Source organism: Delphinapterus leucas, chromosome 1 (genome assembly GCF_059928025.1).
Source record: "Delphinapterus leucas isolate spDelLeu-1000000601 "Yukka" chromosome 1, BTC_Dleu_Yukka2, whole genome shotgun sequence".
Taxonomy (NCBI): Eukaryota; Metazoa; Chordata; class Mammalia; order Artiodactyla; family Monodontidae; genus Delphinapterus; species Delphinapterus leucas.
This window is the reverse complement of record NC_143129.1, coordinates 160,162,890-160,184,238: the sequence shown is the minus strand read 5'-3', so window position 1 is coordinate 160,184,238 and position 21,349 is coordinate 160,162,890. Positions and strand designations below refer to the sequence as shown.

At 49.8% G+C, this 21,349-nt stretch overlaps 1 protein-coding gene across 1 annotated transcript in view; it reads right to left on the bottom strand.

Moving 5' to 3' along the window:
* EPHA10 (EPH receptor A10) overlaps positions 1-19,884 on the bottom strand; it is a 41,733-nt gene extending 21,849 nt beyond the window's left edge. Inside the window, exons 1-5 of the mRNA XM_022575278.3 lie at positions 19,602-19,884; positions 17,282-17,346; positions 15,911-16,589; positions 10,744-10,899; positions 9,875-10,225 (exon numbers count right to left, since the gene is read on the bottom strand). Coding sequence (XP_022430986.1) covers positions 9,875-10,225; positions 10,744-10,899; positions 15,911-16,589; positions 17,282-17,346; positions 19,602-19,707 — 1,357 coding nt within the window. The 5' untranslated portion in view covers positions 19,708-19,884. The remainder of the gene's footprint in view (positions 1-9,874; positions 10,226-10,743; positions 10,900-15,910; positions 16,590-17,281; positions 17,347-19,601) is intronic.
* Positions 19,885-21,349: the final 1,465 nt, after the last annotated feature.

Sequence of the window (21,349 nt, the reverse complement as noted above, 5' to 3'; positions counted from 1 at the left end):
CTTCCAGTTATTAGCTATTGGGCCACAAGCAAGAGCCTCGGTTTCCTTATATGTAGACTGGAAACAATAATGACCTCCTTAGGCCTGCTGTGAGAATTTTATGAATTCATGCATATGGAGAGCTTAGCACAATACCTGACACAGAACAAGCATTCAATACCAAGTTTACCAGCAAGAGGAACCGCTGGTTGGCAGTGTCATATGCTGAGCAGAGACGGGGCAAGATGATTCAAAGTGCCCACTGGCTTTAACAATGTGGAGGCTCCTGGTGACTTCAGGGGATAGAGGGGAAGTGGATGGCAGGTGGCAACGGGCCGAGGAAGTGGAGAGAAGGGCATAAGGAGATCACTCTTAGAAAAGCGTATAAACATGGCTTCCAGTTTTAAATGGTAACCATCTAACAGGCTCCACCTCCAGTCTCCCCCAAATTCTAATTAAGACCCAAAGATACAGAAAGAGCTGAAAACACAGAATGTCACCGTAAACTAATCTTGACAGCTGACTGCCAGGATGGGGTGATGGGGAGTAGAGTGGCATATTTCCACCTACGCTAAAGCCAGTGGTACTGGACTGAAAAATACAATTGTAGTGTACCCCCCGGCTATGCTACTCACAGAGTGACACTGCCTCCCATCCTGAAAATAACTTGGAAGATACTTTATCCTTTCTCCCACTGCCCGATCCTTAAAAAAAAAAAAAAAAGCAAGGTCTTTGTCAACTGGACAACGAATGCACAGCCATCACTCTACTGCATGGTTGCTTTGGAGGAAAAGTGTTCTTCCCTATCTCCGGAGAGTGCCTCTCAGCCTAGATACACTTGGAGATGGCAGCTCCCAGAAAAGACGTAGGCACAAAGGGAAGAAGAGTGATGAAACATCCTAGGAAGGGGCACAATCCCTTGTAGATACAGATGGAGGGCAGAGATAGGAAAGAGCCAGGAATGTCATTTTTAAAAACTACATTTGTTGAAAGTTATCAGATGGCCAGGATATAGAGGGAGAAGAAGGTTGAATTTCAGCCCCGCAGAGCTATGTTAGATGAAAGCCTGATAAATCCTGACAATGGAGCTAAAAACTGAGCCCAAGCACCTGCTCTCCCACTGTAGATTGGTAATGAGATCAGTCAGCACCAAAGTGGGGCTGAGAGTACAGCAGGCACTACTGGAAACCTATCCAACGGCCATGTCCCCCTTCCCCGCTGACTGAGCCCAGTTTTTGATTCTGGGTCTACTGTCTGCCCTGAGATGACTCAGGTTAATTCTGATTGTTCTAAAACATCTGTGTGCACTCATTCCCTTTGCCAATAATTGGGTTAGGGTTGGGTTCATAATCCAGTTCTGACCAACAAAAGGAGAAGTCACCTAAGGGGAGGAGGGATTATGGGAAAGGTTTCTGGCTTTTAAAAAGATACCAACATTTTCTATGTCTACATCTTTATTCCTACATCTTTATTTATGTCCTGCAACTGAGGACATGGGGTGGGAGGGCGAAGCTGGGGCAAAGTGAGAGTAGCATCGACATATATACACTACCGAATGTAAAATAGCTGGCTGGTGGGAAGCATCAGCATAGCACAAAGGAGATGGGCTCGGTACTTTGCAATGACCTAGAGGGGTGGGATAGGGAGAATGGGAGGGAGGCTCAAGAGGGACGGGATATGGGGACACGTGTATGCGTATGGCTGATTCGCTTTGCTGTGCAACAGAAACTAACGCAGTATTGTGAAGCAATTATACTCCAATAAAGATCTATTAAGAAAAAAGAAATAAAGGAATAGAGTCACAAGTTAAAATAAAAAAAGATACCAACAAGGGAGAAACAGTTCTTTTTCTGCCCTGGATGGTAAGGATATGATGATGTCTGGAGCAGCTGCATCCAACTTGCCACCATAAGGGAGCCAGCCTATGTTATAAGGATGGCAGAGTGGAGTGAAAGAAAGAACCTGGGTCCTTGAGGGCACTGTTGAGCTGCTGAATTAACCAAGCTCTAATTCCCCTCTTCTTAGGTAAGCTAATAAGTCATTTCAGTCAAATGTCATTTGCACTGAGACGTATTGTTACTTGCAGCTGAAAGCCTCACAAACCGGTAAAAAGGACAATTCATATATCTTGTTTTGGTTTTTGGGTCTTTTGGCAAACATCAGCTAGTTCCTTGTTCGAGAACAAGTAAACAGAAAACACTAAGAAATTGGGCATGTGAAAAAATATTTCTGAATAAGCAAAAAAAAGTATTACTCTAAAGATTCAGAAGGGGACTTCCCTGGTGGTGCAGTGGTTAAGAATCTGCCTGCCAATGCAGGGGACACAGGTTTGAGCCCTGGTCCGGGAAGATCCCACATGCCACGGAGCAACTAAGCCCTTGCGCCACAACTACTGAGCCTGCGCTATAGAGCCCGCAAGCCACAACTACTGAGCTTGCACGCCGCAACTACTGAAGCCTGCACACCTAGATCCCATGCTCCGCAGCAAAGAGAAGCCACTGCAATGAGAAGCCCGCGCACCGCAATGAAGACTAGCCCCCGCTTGCCATACTAGAGAAAGCCCACACACAGCAACGAAGACCCAAAGCAGCCAAAAATAAATAAATAAATTTTTTTAAAAAATGAAGACTCAGGAGGAGCAGATCTTTAAGAGCGATTAATATGACAGTTAGAAGAACAAGTAAGGAGGCTGTTTGGCATCTTGAAGAAGATGAAAGAAAACACAGCCTTCTGAAATAGGAGCAGAAGGCCACGAAGAGAAAACAGATGGAGAAGAAAAAGAAACAGGATGAGATGAGATAAAAGTGGAGAAAGTGAGAAAGGCGTGTAGGGAAACTAAAAATGCATTAGCAAAATCAAAATATTTAAAAGTCATTACAAATATAAGGAATTTAACAAAATTACAAGCAGAACGGGAAAGTTAAACCTCTTAGTCCTTGGAACATCAAGTAGACAATAAGAAGGAAATAGAAGAATTAAATAATATAGTACTTAATATATATGGAGATGGAGGGGGAGAGAGAGAACACTGCAGTATAAAAATAATACGCATTGCTTCAAGGTAGCCATAGAATAGTTAAAATGTTTACCATACCTTAGCCCTCAAAGAAAACCACAATAGTTACTTTAAAAAGTAAACATTGGGGACTTCCCTGGTGGCGCAATGGTTAAGAATCCACCTGCCAATGCAGGTGACATGGGTTCGAGCCCTGGTTCGGGAAGATCCCACATGCCGTGGAGCAACTAAGCCTGTGCACCACAACTACTAAGCCTGCACTCTAGAGCCCGCGAGCCACAACTACTGAGCCTGTGTGCCACAACTACTGAAGCCTGCATGCCTAGAGCCTGTGCTCCACAACAAGAGAAGCCACTGCAATGAGAAGGCCACGCACTGCAACAAAGAGTAGCCCCTGCTCGCTGCAACTAGAGAAAGCCCGTGCGCAGTAACAAAGACCCAACGCAGCCAAAAATAAATTTAAAAATAAATAAATTAAATAAAATAATTTTAGTCGAAACTACAATACTAGAAGAAAACACAGGTGTAAGTCTTCATGACCTTGATTTAGGCAATGGTTTCTTAGATATGAAACCAAAAACACAAGCAACTAAAGAAAAATAAACTGGACTTGATCAAAATTTAAAACTCTGAGCTTCAAAGGACACTACTAAGAAAGTGAAAGACAGGTGGCTGCCATAGGTGGAGGTGAGAGGTGGGCAAAATGGGTGAGGGTTAATCATTAGAGAAATGCAACTCAAAACTACAATGAGGTATCACCTCACACCAGTCAGAATGGCCATCATCAAAAAATCTACAAACAATAAATGGTGGAGAGGGTGTGGAGAAAAGGGAACCCTCTTGCACTGTTGGTGGGAATGTAAATTGATACAGCCACTATGGAGAACAGTATGGAGGTTTCTTAAAAAACTAAAAATAGGGCTTCCCTGGTGGTGCAGTGGTTGAGAATCTGCCTGCCAATGCAGGGGACACGGGTTCGAGCCCTGGTCTGGGAAGATCCCACATGCCGCAGAGCAACTAGGCCTGTGAGCCACAACTACTGAGCCTGCACGTCTGGAGCCTGTGCTCCGCAACAAGAGAGGCCGCGATAGTGAGAGGTCCGCGCACCACGATGAAGAGTGGCCCCCGCCTGCCGCAACTAGAGAAAGCCCTCGCACAGAAACGAAGACTCAACACAGCCAAAAATTAATTAATTAATTTAAAAAAAAACTAAACTAAAAATAGAACTACCATATGACCCAGCAATGCCACTACGGGGCATATACCCTGGGAAAACCATAATTCAAAAAGAGTCATGGGGCTTCCCTGGTGGCTCAGTGGCTGAGAGTCCGCCTGCCAATGCAGGGGACACAGGTTCGTGCCCCGGTCCGGGAAGATCCCACATGCCGCGGAGCGGCTGGGCCCGTGAGCCATGGCCGCTGAGCCTGCGCGTCCGGAGCCTGTGCTCCGCAACGGGAGAGGCCACAGCAGTGAGAGGCCCGCGTGCCGCAAAAAGGAAAGGAAAAAAAAAAAAATGGGTGAAGGTGGTCAAAAGGTATAAACTTCCTGTTATAAAATAAATAAGTCCTGGAGATGTAATGTACAGCATGGTGACTATAGCTAATAATACTATATTGTATATTTGAAAATTGCTGGGACTTCCCTGACGGTCCAGTGGTTAGGACTCCACATATTCACTGCCAAAGACCCGGGTTCAATCCCTGGTCAGGGAACTAAGATCCTGCAAACCGTGCAGTGTGGCCAAAAAAAAAAAAAACAATTGCTAAGAGAGTAGATCTTAAGAGTTCTTATAACTATGTGTGGCTGTGGATGATCTAGACTTATTGTGTGATCATTTTACAATATATACAAATATCAAATCATTAAGTTGTATACCTGAAATTAATATCATGTTATATGTCAATTACATCTCCTTTGGAAAAAAAAGTGAGTGGCAACCCACAGAGTAGGAGAAAATATTAGCAAACCATGTATCATAATGGTCATTATGTGTTGAACTGTGTCCCTCCAAAAAGATATTTTGAAGTCCTAACCCCCAGTACCTCTAGAATATGACTTTACTTGGAAATATGGTCTTCACAGAGGTAATCAAGTCAACATGAAGTCATCTGGGTGGGCCCTAATCCAATGTGACTGGTGTTCTTCTGAATGGGGGAAATTTAGACACAGAGAGGGACTCTCATAGAGAGAAGATGATGTGGAGACACACAGGCAAAAGAGGGCCATGTGACTGGAGTGATGCATCTACAAACCACGGAAGGCCAAGGACTGCCAGCAAACACCAGAGGCTAGAGCAGAGAAAGCATGGCCCAGCTGACACCTTGATTTCAAACTTCTAGCTTCCAGAAGTGTGAGACAAGAAATTTCTTTTGTTTTAAGCCATCTAATTGTGGGTACTTTGTTTTAGCAGCCCTAGGAAAGTAATACAAAGGTATACAGAATATACAGATTAGACAAAAAACCTCTTATAACTCAATGACAAAAAGAAAACCCAGCACATGAAAAGAGGTTCAACATCATTAGTCATTATGGAAATGTAAACTGAAACTGCAGTGAGATACCATTTCATATCCACTAGGATGGCTAAAATCAGCAAGACAAACAAGTGTTGGTGAGAAGGTGGAGAAACTGGAAGCCTTGTACATTTGCTGGTGGGAATGTAAAAAGGTAGAGTTGCTTTGGAAGACAGTCTGGCAATTCCTCAAAAAGTTCAGCAGCTCCTCAAAAAGATAAAAAAGTTTCCATATGTATTGGTCAGCTCAGGCTGCCATAACAAGATACTGTAGACTGGGTGGCTTAAACAACAAAAATGTATTTTCTCACAGTTCTAAAGGCTAGAAATCCCAGACGATGCTTGCAGATTCATGTTTGTATTCTAGTGAGGGCTCTCTTCCTGACTTGCAGACAGCCACCTTCTTGCTGTGTCCTCACCTGTCTTTTCCTCTGTGTATGCACAAAGAGAGCAAATGAGTTCTGGTGTCTGTTCCTCTTCTTGTAAGGACACTAGTCCTTGGGATTAGGGCCTCACCCTTATGATCTCATTAACCTTAATTATTTCCTTAAAGGCCCTATCTCCAAATACAGTCACACTGGGGATTAAGGCTTCAACATATGAACCTGGGAGAGACAATTCAGTCTATGACATCATATGACCTAGCAATTCCACTCCTAAGTATATACCCAAGAGGACTGAAAACCTGTTTCCGCAAAAACTTGTACATGAATGTTCATAGCACCATTACTCTAATAGCCAAAAAGCAGAAACAGTCCAAAGTCCATAAACTGATGAATGAATACACAAAATTGTGGTATATCCATACAATGGAACATTAGTCAGCCATAAAAGGAATGGCATACTTATACATATTACAACATGGACAAACCGTGAAAACATTATGCTAAGTGAAAAAAGATAGACATAAAAGTCCACATATATAATTCCATGTATATAAAATGCCCAGAATAGGCCAATCCATAGAAACAGAGAGTAGATTAGCAGTTATTAGGGGCTGGAGGGGGTGGGAGGAATGGGAAGTGACTGTTAATGGGTTTCTTTGGGGGATGATGAAAATGTTCTGGAATTAGAGAGTTTGTGATAGCTGCTAGGAAAAATGACTGAATTGTACACTTTAAAAGGTAAGTGAAATTTTATGGTATGTGAATTATATCTACAAAGAAAATGACAATATGAACAATGTGATATATTATGTATAAAAACATACTGGATGTGACCAAAGCTATTCTTAGAGGAAATTTCATAGGCTTAAAATATTAAAACTATAATATAAAAACTAAGCACTGGGACTTCGCTGGTGGTCCAGCAGTTAAGACTCTGTGCTCAAAAAAAAAAAAAAAAAAAGACTCTGTGCTCCCAATGCAGGGTTCGATCCCTGGTCAGGGAACTAGATCCCACATGCATGCCACAACTAAAGATCCTGCATGCTGCAACTAAGCCCGCATGCTGCAATGAAGATCCTGCCTGCAGCAACAAAGATCCCACGTGCTGTAACTAAGACCTGGCACAGGCAAATACATAAATAAGTATTTAAAAAAAAACAACTAAGCACTGAGCTCACCTAGAAAAAGACTTCAGGAAATCAGGAGGATGGTAGTAATAAAGATAAAATCACAAAATAAGTGACAAAAGTAAAGAGCAGTGGAATTGATAAGTTCAAGAGTTGGTTATTTGTCATAACCAATAAAATAAACTTCTGACCAGAATAATTTTAAAAAAGACATCACAGGACACAATATGAAGAAAGAGAAAGTAAGAGTTAACTCCAGATACTATGGAAAGTTTTTAAATAAGCGTTTCTGGGCTAATAAATTAGAAAAAGATCATCAAAAGATTTTCTATGAAAGTACAGATTAACAAAACTGATTCAAGAAGAAGTTATAGATAAGATTGCGAACATCAGCAAGGTACAGTTTCCCAGGCAGTTTTGCATGCCTTCAAAGAATGATAATTATGCTATTTAAACTGTTCCGGAACAGAGAAAAAGAAGAGATTATTCCTGATGCCTTTTTCAAAGCCAGCCCAAAATGCTAAAACTTAACAAAGAACACAATAATTAAAAAAAAAACTACTCTCGGGGGCTTCCCTGGTGGCGCAGTGGTTGAGAGTCTGCCTGCCGGTGCAGGGGACACGGGTCCGGGACCTGGTCTGGGGGGATCCCGCATGCCGCGGAGCGGCTGGGCCCGTGAGCCACAGTTGCTAAGCCTGCGCATCTGGAGCCTGTGCTCCGCAACGGGAGAGGCCGCGATAGTGAGGGGCCCGCGCACCGCTGTGAGGAGTGGCCCCCGCTTGCCACAACTAGAGAAAGCCCTCGCACAGAAACGAAGACCCAACACAGCCATAAATAAATAAATTAAAAAAAAAAAAAACTACTCTCTCTTATAAAGGTAGATGGAAAAAATATTAAAATATAAGCAAATTAATTCAGCAAATATTATAAGAATAATACAGTCATCGGCAGTAGGGTATAATCTAGGAAGGCAAAAAGAACTCACACTGAAAAAATCCATTAATAGAATTCATCGTATCGAAAGGTCAAAGAGAAAAAATCGTGGTCATCTTGAAAGATGCTCAAGAAGCATTTTGTAAAATTAACATCCATTGCTGATTTTTCTGAAAAGTTCAGTAAAAAGTGAAAGCATTATATGGCCAAGGGGCTAAAAGCAGGGCTTTGGTATTAGACAGACCTGAGCTCAAAGATGGGTCTCGACTACTAGCTGGCTGACTTTGGATAATTCACTTGGCCTCTCAGACTTCAGTTTCACCATCTGAAAGATGATTATCATTCGATTTAAATGAATTAATGTAGAAAATCATATTGCACAGTGCCAAACACAGAGCAGCACTCAATCAGTGAAAGTATTTTTATTAACAAAATGGAAACAGAAGAGTATTTCCTTAACATGATTTTTAAATCCATCTATATCAAAACAGGATTATTATCAGGAAATACCAGATAAAAATTTGTGTTACGTATATTATACAAAAGGGGTTTTATAGTAGATAGTTCTAGGTATGGATATAGAAATAGAAAAAAATGTGGAAGGATATACTCCAAGATATTAGTAGTTGTATATCTCTGGATAATAGGATTATGGGTGCTCATTTTCTTTTTCTATTCTGAAATTTTTAAAATATAAATGCAATAGCAAATGTTAAATCATAATAGAGATAGTAAAAAACAAAAACAAAACTGTTGTTCCAGAAAATCGGGCAAGTTGGGAAATCACTCCCAAAAGGCAGAGGAAATGGATTAAGGGCTGAAAATGATAAAGGAAACGACAAGATTTGAGAATCAGAAAATGGACGTACAACTCAAGGTTTAGAAAGAGTCTTAAGAGAGAAATCAGAGTTATCAGAAGTTCTAGTCAAAGTAATAACTGGAAATAAAAACTGAAAAAAAAATTTTCCAGGAATAAAAAAAGGTATGCAGATCCAAAGTTTTACTGTGTTCTAGCCAAACTCAATGAAAAGAGGTCAATATTGGTTAAAGTTTATTTTCACCAGTAGCCTAAGAATTATACAAACATCCATGTGTGTACACATTCATATTCAAGTCACCTACAAAACAATGATTACCCTGGCCTCAGACTATTCTGCAATACAACTGCCATCAGACGGGGAAGCAGAGTCACAAACGGAACATATCTTCTTATTTTTCTTGCAAAGGATACTTGAAGGATTACTTGAAGCTGAGTGAGACAAATCAAAAGTAAATGTCAAGAATGAGGAAGATGTAGTATAAAAGGATTGTAGGTCTTCATTTATTCATCTCAATTCCAGACTCCGAAATGTGACTTATGTGTTGACCAGTGAATTCTATCGCCCCTGACAGTCTGACCCTCCGTGCTTCCTTGCTCTTTTCCAGGACTATGAAATAGGGTGACAATGCAGCAAAACCCTTGCAGAGGCCGAGGGACGAAGTCAGAGGGATACACACAGGGTCCCTCTTTCTAAGACAGGAAAGAAGGAGGTATGATTCTGGTTCCCACTGAAATTTTTGAGAAGGGAGGGCAAAAGATTGAGCAACCTTCCACCCCTTTTGCCGCGAAACGAGAGGCAAGGCAACTGCAGAGTTGGATGTGGGGCATAGGCTTTCCGCGAGGTCAGGAGAAGGAGCACGCACTGGCTCCCGCAGAATCACTAACACTCATAACCTCTCTGGCCCAGAGGCACAGAGTCACCTGTATCCTCAATCTCTCCTCCGTGGCCTTCGGGAAGGGGGCTGACCTCGATGGGGGGTCGCCAGGGTCGGGGATTTTTGTTTAAGACCAGCGATCGCAGTTTATCCGGGGTGGCTGTGGGCTGTGGGGGTGCTCGCGGTGGGCTGGACGGGCGGGCGCGCGGGGTGCGGAAGGCCTTACCCCCGGCGCCGGTGGAGACGGTGACCTGCGCGTAGGTGGTTCCCGCGGCGGCCTCCGGACCCGACACTCCGTTGAGCGCGGCTACGCGCACGGTGTAGCGCGCGCCGGGCCGCAGATGCAGCAGTGTGGCGGCGCGCTCCCGCAGCCCTGCCTGGCGCGGCACGAAGGCCACGCGCGGCCCGCACGGCTCGCACGCGCCCGCCGGGCCCTCGCGGCCGCAGCGCAGGCACAGCAGCGAGTAGGTGACGTCCGAGCGGCCGCCCGAGTCGGCCGGAGGCAGCCAGCGCAGCCGCAGCGCCAGCGGCGAGCGGCTCAAGCTGTACTGCAAGTCCCGCGGCGCCGACGGCGGCCCTGTGGGCACAGAGGCGGGCGCCGTCAGGGGCGGGGGGAGGAAGGGCGGGATGGGGGCGGGGGCAGTGAGGGGGAGGGACGGGGGCGTGGAGCAGTGAGGGGCGGGATGTGGGAGTGGGGCGCGGTCAGTGATGGGGTGGGAGGATGTCGGTGAGGGGATGAGGTTGGGGATCTGGGGACCCAGCAGAGTGTGAGGGGCGGGAGTCCCCCGCCTGGCTGGAAAGTTGGGAGAGGTGAGGGCGGGGATGGTTGTAGGCGGCGCACACGGTGATCCCCCAACAAGCCTAACCTCATCCCTCCGTCTGGACTGTCTCTGTTGTCCTGCTTCTTCCAAACCCGGGCCCTGGCCCCCATCACCGCCCCAGGCTCCCCTCCCTCCACTCTGCCGTCTGGGTCGCTGGCCCCCACGTGCGCCCTGGCGCCCCCGAGTGTGGAACCCCTGCCCTCACAACGCCTCGATTACGCCCTTATGGACCGCCCCACCCACCATCCGGAAGGCATTCAGGAGGGGGACTCACGGGTGCAGGACGCCGAGGGCGGGTCGCTGGGCGAGCGCGCGTAGCTGTCCTGGCACACGCAGAACGTGGACGCGTTTTCCAGGGCCCGGCTGTGCTCCGGGCACGGCGAGCAAAGGGGCCGCCGCGGGGACACCTTGTAAAACCCTGGGGGACAGGCTGCGGGGAGGAACTGCGTGAGGAGGGGGCTCCGCCACAGCTTCTGGCTCCCCCCCACACGCTTTCCTGACTGCCCCCACTGTGGTGGGCCTTATCTCCTCGAATTGTGATGGGGAAGTGGGGGGCGGGGGTCTCAGCTACTCCAGCACCGCCCCGGGGGTGGCAGCTCTTGACTGAACAACGCAGTATTACTTAACCCTTAGTAAGCGCTTAACGTGCAGACACTGCAATGTTTCTCTTTTAGTAATTCATTAAATGCTCATAACCTGTGAGGTATGTGCTTTATCCTCCTTTTTTAAATGGGGGAGCTAAGGCTCAGAGAAGCTAAGTAACTTGCCCAATGTCCCACAGCTAGTGAGTGGAGGGATTCCAGCCAAAGCCGACTGGTTTGAGAGACCACACCACACTGCCCTAACGCCCACTGGGAGAAAAGGAACCAAACTTTCCGGTTTTGATGTGAGGACAGAAGAGAGAGGCCTCGACGGGGTGTCCCACAGTTACCCAAGGACAGACACCCGCACACTCCCAGTTACAGAGACAAAAACTCTGACACACACAAACACACACACTTGTCAGAGCTTCCTCCCACCTCCACTATTTGGGGGCTAATGCATCATAAATCCTCTACTGACGCACTTGGTTCCCATTTGAAAGTGGAGCCAGCCAGGTGGAGAGAGGAGAGGGACAGTGAAAGTTCCCTGGTTCTAGCCTTGGCACCTCCTCAGTTACTTTGCTTCTCTCACCTCCCCCAGAAGTCAGTGGTTGAGAGCAAAGGCTTTTATATCTAAACAACCTGGGTTTGCAGCTGAGTCACACCACTTATTTGCTGTGTGGCCTTGGGCAAGTTGGTGACCTCTCTGAGCCTTGTATAGAATACCTACCTCAAAAAGGTGCTTGGAAGATTGAGATAAAACATGCAAACTGCCTAGCCCAGTACAGACAACAGTTGTACAATAATGGTAGTAATCACTCTTCCTCCAACTCAGGCCTGAAGTGGAAACAGCTAAGCACCCACTTTAAAATATTCCTCACCAGCTGGGCCAGGGAGGGAAGCAATGGCTCTTGGCCCTCCTCTCAGAGCTAGGGTGGTCCTCACCTGGTTCCCTGCCCCCGCCAGGACTTCTCTATCCCTCTCCTCTGGTTTAGCTGCTTGTGGAAGGCTGGCTGCTCTCCAGCCCCAAGAAGACATAGTACAGAAGGGATGCAGACTATAGCACTTGGGAAGAACTTTCAGAACTTTCCCTGTCTGGGAGGAGAGGGCAGAGGGCTGAGGGTTCCCATTATCTGGAAGGCTTAGGTTTGCGGGGGAGGGGCGTCCATGTTGCCTAGAGTCCTGGGCTTTGGGCAGCTTTGGGCAGGGTCTCCAAAGCCCAGGAGGCTTTGGAAGTCTGCCTTCAGAATGAAGCACAGAGCTAGCTAACATTGTGGTCTAGTGGGCAACAGCCACCTGGGCTGGGACTCAGGAGACCTGGGTTCCGGTGTTAGCTCTGCCACTTCCTGTGCCTCTCTGGCCTTGAGAAACTGTCAGTCAAATGAGAATAATAAGCATGGCCTTCCCACCTCCATTGTGAAATAGGAGAGGGATCTGTTTGCAGGAGCAGGAGCGGGGTGGGGGGGTAGGGTCCTCACCGCAGGAGGGAAAGAATGTGGGAGGCTCCTTTTCTCCGTGTGTATGTGGGTGTCTGGGGTCCTAGAGATGGGTGGTCCCATCAGAGACAGCATTGCTTATTTCTACTTGGAGAGGCTCTGCTTAAAAGAGGTTGTATTGAGGGGCAGACTCAGGAAGTGACTCCTGACTCCCGGCCCCTGCCTCCTTCGGAGTCAGAATTTCAGGGGTTGTCTAGTTCAACTCCCACTGGCCCACCCTCCAGCAGCTTTCCTAGCAGTAGCCACAGTCTTTGCTCAGATACTTGGTAATGGGGAGCCAACCTCCCTCTGAGGCCGCCTCTGCTGAACAATGCTGGCAGTTAGAAAGTGCTTCCTTTATGTTGAATCCAAAGCAGCCTCCCTGCCTGTAACCCCCCTCATGCCACCTCATTGCAGAGGATTGATGTGCCCTGTAGAGCTTAGCATGTCTGCTTGGGTCCCTCTGCTCCAGGGCAGTCCTACAGAGATTTGAAGACATGAGTCATACACTCTGATGTTTCCCCCAAGGGAAACCCCAAGTCTTTCAGTAATTCCTCTGGTGGCTGGGAGAGAAGGAACAAGAGTCACAGTCACTAAAAAGAGAAGTCTCCACATCCATCTGCCTTTAGAGAGGCTCTATAATAGCTGCAGAAGGCACTTGCAGGGTCTTCCCTTTCTAAATATAAATCTGATCGTTTCCTTCCCTTTTTTTTTTTTTTTTTTTTTGCGGTACGCGGGCCTCTCACTGTTGTGGCCTCTCCCGTTGCGGAGCACAGGCTCCGGACGCGCAGGCTCAGCGGCCATGGCTCACGGGCCCAGCCGCTCCGCGGCATGTGGGATCTTCCCAGACCAGGGCACGAACCCGTGTCCCCTGCATCGGCAGGCGGACTCTCAACCACTGCGCCAGCAGGGAAGCCCATTTCCTTCCCTTCTTGAAACCCTCCCACAGCTCCCCAATGCCAGCCACCCCATCCATCCGTACTGAACTTTTCCTTTCACACCTCTGGATCTTGTCCTGTAATCTTACACCCCTTCTCTTCTGGTGAACTGCTATGTTCCTCCAAATCCTAGTTCAAAATAACACCTCCCTTGTGAAGCTTTTCCTGGCATCCTCCCCACCTCCATACTCCCCAAGGCAGAGTTGATGCCATTACAAATGGCCTTTGGCTGGTCTCAGCCAAAGTCAGAAGTGGGATTGGGTTCCTGGGTGTGTGTGTGTGTGTCCCTCTCATTGCCCAGAGTGTGTATCCAAACCCCCTCCTCCAACACCTGATCCAGTCATTCAACAATTTTTTAGCATCGAATATGAGCCAGGTGCTGTTCTAGGCTCTGAAGCTACAGCAGTGAATAAGGCAGACCAGGATTCTACTGTACACTGGTACAGATGCCCCTCTCCTACCTCACAGCAGGAAGAGAGGCCATCAGCTGGTAATTCCCTTCTCTACTAGCTCTTCCCGGTTACGGTACAGGGAGCGGAGCCATAAAAGCAGTCCATTTAGGGTGCAGGCAGTAGGGCACTGTCTGTAGAGTATTTAAAAACAATGAAACTGACTAAAACGTGGTCTGCTTTTTGTTAGCAGCATGTGTCAGCAATTCTGATCCACATCGGTAATAAAATACTTCTTCCCCCGAGGCCTACTGCTCCCACCACCCCCCACTTGGTACCCCACTGGCTCCTCCCTCATGTGTAAACAAGGCTCACATCTACAGTAAAAATTCTCTCTCCACCGAATGTCCTCCTCAAGACACCAGGCCCTCTCCTCCCCTTTCAAACACAGCCTCCAGAGAGTGTTTACGGTCCCCGACTCTAGCTCCTCAGCTGCCTTCGTCCTTCAACCCACTGCAGCTGGTTGCTCTCTCCATCACTCAGCTGACACTGCTCTTACCAGGGCCACCAGGCAGACACTGGCCAATCCTCGCCTTATCTGACTGCTCACCAACACTGCAGGCCATTCGTCCCTGGGTACCTCCATCGCCCTTGGCTGCCATGAAATCACACTCTCCCCCAGGCTCTGATCACTGCCTTGCAGTCTTTTTTACGGCCTCCATTTCTTCCATTTCCCCTCGTATAGTGCTGTTCTGTGAGAGTTCATCATTGGCCCTCTTGCTTCATACCCCACACATTCTCCCTGGTCTGTCCCAACCACACCTGTAGCTTCAAGTCGCATCTATCTCTCTGTTGCTGAGCTCCAGACCCACTTTCTAGCTACCTCCACTTGAACGTACCATGGACACCGTCAATTTGATATGTCCATCCACGTCCTGTGTTCTCTACCCCAGTCCGTTCAGTCCTCCAGATGCAGATAGGAGAGAGAAGGAGAGATCTGTTCCTGGTGCCCCACAGACCAGAGAGTCCAAAAGAACCCCCAACATGGAGGCTCTGCCCCAGGGGGTGCAGTGATTCTAGTTCAGAGAGTTGGGTGGGATCTTAGTAGTCATCCAGTGCAACCTCCCAGTCTCTCTCTCCAGCTCAAGAATCCCCCTGCTTGGGCTTCCCTGGTGGTGCAGTGGTTACGAGTCTGCCTGCCAGTGCAGAGGACACGAGTTTGAGCCCTGGTCTGGGAAGATGCCACATGCCGCAGAGCAACCAGGCCCGTGCACCACGACTGCTGGGCCTGCGCTCTGGAGCCCATGAGCCACAACTACTGAAGCCCGCGAGCCTGGAGCCCATGCTCCGCAGTGGGAGAGGCCACCGCAGTGAGAGGCCCGCGCACTGCAACGAAGAGTAGCGCCTGCTCACTGCAACTAAAGAAAGCCCGAGCGCAGCAACAAAGACCCAATGCAGCCAAAAATAAATTAATTGATTAATTTAAAGAAAATTAAAAAAGAATCCCCCTGCCAGCCTCTGACTTGCATATTGTCGGTGACAGGGAGCTCACTCCATATAATGCAAGCAACTCCACTAGCCCCTAGCTAATAGAGTTGGCCTACTGTAACATTCCTCCTTATGCACAGGGGAGGCAGCATGGCGTAGTAGAAAGAAGTGGAGAGTTGGGCAAATCTGGATTCAAATCCCAGTTCCCCACTTCCTAAGTGCAAGTGAGGTGTTAATCTCTCTGAGCCTCTGTTTCCTCAGCTGCAAAACAGGAATAATGATGACTTTATTGCTGTGAATGAATGAGAAGGCCCGTGTGAGGTGCTTATCATGGTGCCTAAGATATAGGTCCTGATGCCCCCTTATATGGAGTCAAATTCACCTCCCATTAACTTCATCCACCGATTCTGGCTGGACCCACTGGAAGCACCGCAAAATGTCTGGACTCCCGGCTCCACATCCCGTGGCTTCCCCACTCCCCACCCTGCCTCTTTCATCTAGGACACTCTCTCTCCCAACTGCCACCTGCGCGCTGCACTCCCACACCACACCCCCCAGTGCGCTGGATACCTTCACAGATGTCACCACGTTCCTGGAATCCCGCACTGCAGCTGCAGCGGCCCACGGGCACAAGCCACTCACCATCGGCGCCGCAGTGCATGCGCGGGGGGCTGCCGGGCTCCCCTTCTGAGTGCGCCACGCATGTTCCGGTCACCTCCACCAGCGTGGAGAATGCGCTCTCGGCTGCGGTGGCTGGGAACGCCGCCAGACCCCGCACTATAGCGCGGCACTGCTTGTAGTAGACGCGCACAGAGACCAGCGCCACGCATGCGCCCACGTCCTGGAAGGCCAGGTGGAAACCCCGCCGGCTCAGCGGACCGATCTCTCGCACCTCTGTGTTCAGCTTCATCTTGCGCTCGCCCAGGTCGCCCTGCGTGAAGCTCTCGTCCGCCGCGATCGTGTCGATCTTGCGGGGCCGGCTGCCGCCTGGGCGGGGATGCCCACGGCCCAGATCGGCCTCGGTTTCCAGATAGTAGACGTTGAAAGTCTCCTTGCAAGTGCCGGCGGCTCCAGGGATGCTGCTGCAGTCGCGCAGTGTGAACTGCAGCTCCACGAAGATGCGCTGCCCGCGCCCGCGGCTGATCCAGCCAGTCTGCAACCAGTTGTCCTGGTTGGGCTCCAGCACGTTGCACACCTGGTAGGTGCGGATGGGACGGTCGTGCTCGTCCACGCCGCTGATCTCCTCCCACTGGGGAGGAGAACAAAGATGTGGGCAGCTCAGAGCCAAGGCGCCCCCAAGAGGTCGAGCCCTGGCGGTGACTCGGACTGAAACCCCCTTTCCCCATCATTTGGCATTCTCTTCTCCCCTCCTTCTCTATACACAACCCTGAAATTATAAGACGCAGAGCTGGGAGAAACGTTGGAGACAACTGAGTCCAACTGACGGGGAAACTGAGGCTCCAGAGAATGGTGACTTGAGTGGATATACACGTCGGGTTAGTAGCAGGGCTAGGAAAGGAGTCTCCTGGCTCTCCACCAGTGCCTTCCCACAACACCAAACTGCTGTCACACTGCCACATCTCCCCACCACTACCGCAAGTTTCCAAGCCTCTTTTAGTATTCCAAGTCTTGCTTGTTCTGCCAATCTATCAATCAACAGCACTGTTTGCTGGATCTATTGGGTGCAAGGCACCTTCCAGCACTGGCTCCATCCAGATGCCACGTTTCTGTTCCTAGACACAGTCAGTTGTCTTCTTGCTTTTTCTGTCTGACTGAAGACTCAACGTTTTCTAATAGGTCACTCTGGCTTGAAGCCAGGGCTGCTGGAGACCACATGCTCTGAGGACCATTTCGATCTGATGTAACCATGGGGAGATAAAGGGACTGAATCCTGGACCACCAGAGGCTCCTTAGGACAGGGAAGGAAAGGTTTACACTTACCCCATTACTCGGCAGTGCAGTCCAGCCCAGATCAGCCTGGGAGGCTTTGGAATCCAGGAGGGTGACTAGAGAGAGGGGAGAACAGAAGTGTCAGAAAGCCAGAAGTTCAGGAGTATGAGATTCTTTGGCGAGTTCACTTTAAATTTGCTAATGGAGGGAATTCCCTGGCGGTCCAGTGGTTAGGACTCTGTGTTTTCACTGCCGAGGGCCCAGGTTCAATTCCTGGTGGGGCAACTAAGCCTCGCAGCACGGCCAAAAAAAAAAAAAAAAAATGCTAACTGAGGAAACAGAGAATGTGGTGAAGGACACAGACACGGGTTTTCCACTCCATACCTCCCCACGAGGAAGTGTGAGTAGCTCTAGTCTAAATAAAGGTAGCCACGATGATTAGGGAGGGAGCCTGTATTAGTTTCCTGTGGCTGCTGTGACAAATTACCACAAACAGTGGCTTAAAACAACAAAACTTTATTCTCTTACAGTTCTGGGTGTCAGAAGTTGAAAATCGGTCTCACTGGTCTAAAGTGAGGGTGTCGGCAACACTGGAGGCTCAACGGGGAGAATCCATTTCCTTACCTTCTTCAGCCACACCTGGATTCCTTGGCTTGTGGCCCCTTCCTCCATCTTCAAAACACACCATTCCAATCTCTGCTTCTGTCATCACATTGCCTTCTCCTCTGATTCTGACTGCCCCTGTGTCCCTCTTATAAAGACCATTGTGATGACAACTGGGCCACCCATATAATCCAGGGTAATCTCTCCAACTCAAGATCCTTAACCACATCTGCAAAGTCTATTGCCATTTATGATAATATACACAGATTCTGGGGATTAGGATATGGAAATATTTGGGGAGTCATTATTCAGCCTGGCATAGAATCCATGACAAGTACCATAAGACTGGCTTTTAAATGGGGGATCAGTGATCCCCCCCTCCTTCCCAGGTTCCCTAAATTATAACTGAGTGTCAAGAAGAGGGAGAAAGTGAGCATATCAAAGGATTCCTGTATACATCCCTGAATTCACTCATACTTGGGGGTTCTTCTGAGGTCTGGGGTCACCAGGGATGGAAAAGACTTGAACCTTTTTAGTTTGACTCCCAAGGCCTCTGGGGAAAACGAAGTAGAGAGACCCTGCCGGCAGCAACAGAGATAAAAACCTCTCATCTCCTCAGCCAGCCCCTTTCCCAGGGGCTGTCACCTCTACTGCCTTTTGGAAGACTGTCAGGGTTCCTTTAATATATAAAGCCATGGCCCCTTCTATACCAGAGAGGCTTGAAGTCACTTTCTTCTCCCAGGAGGCATCTGACCAGCAGTCTGGATTCCGCTCTCAGCATCAGTCCCAGGAAGCACTGGTTTGGATGGCACAGCAGCAACTCAGAGACAGGAGCCCAGGTCATCCCCAAATCTTGGAAGATTCCTCATCTGGAGCTTAAGCAAGGGGGTGGGGCTCCAAGGTGAGGCCTTTAAGAGTGTTGGTCCCAGACGCGTCAGCGACAATAGGCAGGACCGCTGACAGCTTCCCGATTTCGGTGTAACTTACAGCACATCAGAATTGCATATTGGAAAGCATCAGAGATCCAGCGCCCCGACCAACCCCGAGGCCAACGCCTCAGATTCCAGCTCCTCCGGATTCTGCACCTGGATATTACGCCTCTGGATTCAACTGAGGGTACAGCTCCCCCAAATCTAGGCAAGATGCGGGCTCTGGTCCAGTGGGCAGCCCCAAACCCGGCAACTCGGATAGCGCTGGTTAGTCTACGCTTCAAAATCAGCACTGCGGACAGCTTCCTGGTCAGCACGTCGGGCAGCTCCCGGACCCAGACACACCCCGGCCCCCACCCGCGCCTCGCCACCCTCGCCTCCAGACCCCGCGCCCCCGCCGTTCGGGTAGACCAGCGCTCTACCTCCTGTTCGCCACGCAGTGGTCCCCTAGCCCCCCGCCGTTCGGGCTCCATCCCGTCTCCCCGTACTCTGATCTCACCTCCGCATCTCCCTGCCCCCACCCCTCCCACATCCAATTGCTCAGCCTGTCCGTCTCACCGGCCCCTGAACCGCCGCCTCTGGCTCCCACGGTTCCTGGTCTCTTTCTTCCCCAGCCTCCCAGGTCTCCAGTCCCCGAGCTCCTCAATGCTCCTCTCTTCTCCGTTGTTTAGCCACCTTTCCCTCCGTGTCTCCAGTTCTTTGCTTCCCGCTGCCCGCTTGCTTCAAACCCCGATACCGACTCCAGTCTCTCCATATGACTCCTTCTCCCAGCACCCCAGCTCTCCAGCCTCCTGTATTTTGGCATCCCAGGCTCCAAGAACAGCCGCCAGTCTCCTCACCTTCCTCGGCGGTCCCGGGCCTCCCTGGTCCCAAAAGCAAGGCGAGACAGAGCGGCATCAGGCAGATGAACAGGCGCAGCGGATGTGGGCCGACGCCAGTCTCCATGGTCCGCAGACCGAGCTGTCAGTGCGGCGGCGGCTCGAGCCGCGCCAGCCCCAGCACCGCTGAGCAGTGCCCCCAGACCCCAGCGCCGGCGGGGGGCGGGATCTCGCCGGTGACCATCATCCATGGGGACCAAGCATTATGCACTGCCGCGGGAAGTCCACCAATCCCCGTCAGCAGAAGGTGGAGGGGTGGAGTTTCAGAGGCCAGGGGCGGATCAGCGAATTGGAGGCGGGGGAAGGAAGGGGTCCCGCCAGTCTCCAAACCGTGGGGGTGGGGCAGCGCTGAGAGCCATTTGGGCTCATGGGGAGGGGGATGAGCTGACGTTGGTGGCCCAGAGCGCTGAACCTTAGCCTCTCATTCCTGAGAAGTAGGCGATGTGGGCGTGGCTTAAGGAGGAGCGAACCTCTGGGAGGCAACGACACTTGCAGCCTCAGAGCTAACCCGGAAGACCCCTTGTACCTAGGACTTGCAGGAGGTTTTGAAGCCTGGTATCCTGACCCCAAGCTCTGGGAAGCTCCTCTATCTCCCAGCCCTCGGTTTCTTCCAGTGTCTGCGGCTTCTCTTATCTCGTGGCTCCACCCCGCCCCCTTTCTCCCCGCCCTCTTCACACACACACACACACACACACACACACACACACACACACTCAGCGGCTGGAGTAAGAGGCCAAGCCCGACCTCGAGAGCTACTCGAGAAAGGAGAGTAAAGTGGCAGACAGAGTCCCACCCTACCAGCAGCTCTTCCGAGGCTGCGAAACCATGTGGACGCCAGGACGAGCGGTGATAGATTTTGCATGAACGACCGGTTCCTCAGGTTCCTGCTCCTGCTGCCAGGACACAGGCAGCGCTCTCCACAACCACCTCTTTCCCCAGCCTGCTAAGAGCCTGGAGTCCACCCCCCCCCCCATAATCCCCCTCCGCCCGCCCCAGGGGACTGGCGAGGAGCGCAGCGGCCGGACTCCCAGGCATCAGCGAGAGGAGGAGCAATCCTCGCAGAGTTCACCCAGCGCTGAAGAAGCGAAAGGAAACGTGGAGCACGACCTCTATCTAGTGAAGGTCATTTACGTGCTAGCTGAGGGTTTAAGGCATTGATGCTGGGAAGGGCTGGGGCCCTCCAGGATGAGGGAGGCGGCTGTCTAGCGCCACCATCTGGACTGAACTTGAGCGGAGAAAGCTCCACCCACCCTGTGGCTTTTCAGAGCTCTTTTCTTGGGGGACGCAACCCCTCTCCTCTAGAGGCTATAGTAGCCAGAGAAACCTTGAGAATGAATGTGAGTCCTGCATGGCCTGGATGTCTGTGCATCTTGTATATATATATTCCACCCCTCTTCAGCCAACAGTTACTGGGTGCCATGCTCTGTGCTGAGGATACCTGGGTAAATCACACTGTCTCTACCACAATCCATACCTCTCTGAGCACCAAATCGAATGAAAATTTCTGGCATCATGGAGCACTGGTCATTTACAAGGCACTTTCATATGTCACTTCTCTGTGTGTGTGTGTGTGTGTGTGGTACGTGTACAAGCACACTTGCTCGCTCACAGACATAGTCGCTGGACAGCAGCAATAGGAATAGTGACTGGGAGGAATTGAGCTACTTTGCCCATAGAAAGAAAGGTCATCAGGAGGAACTGAGGCTCGG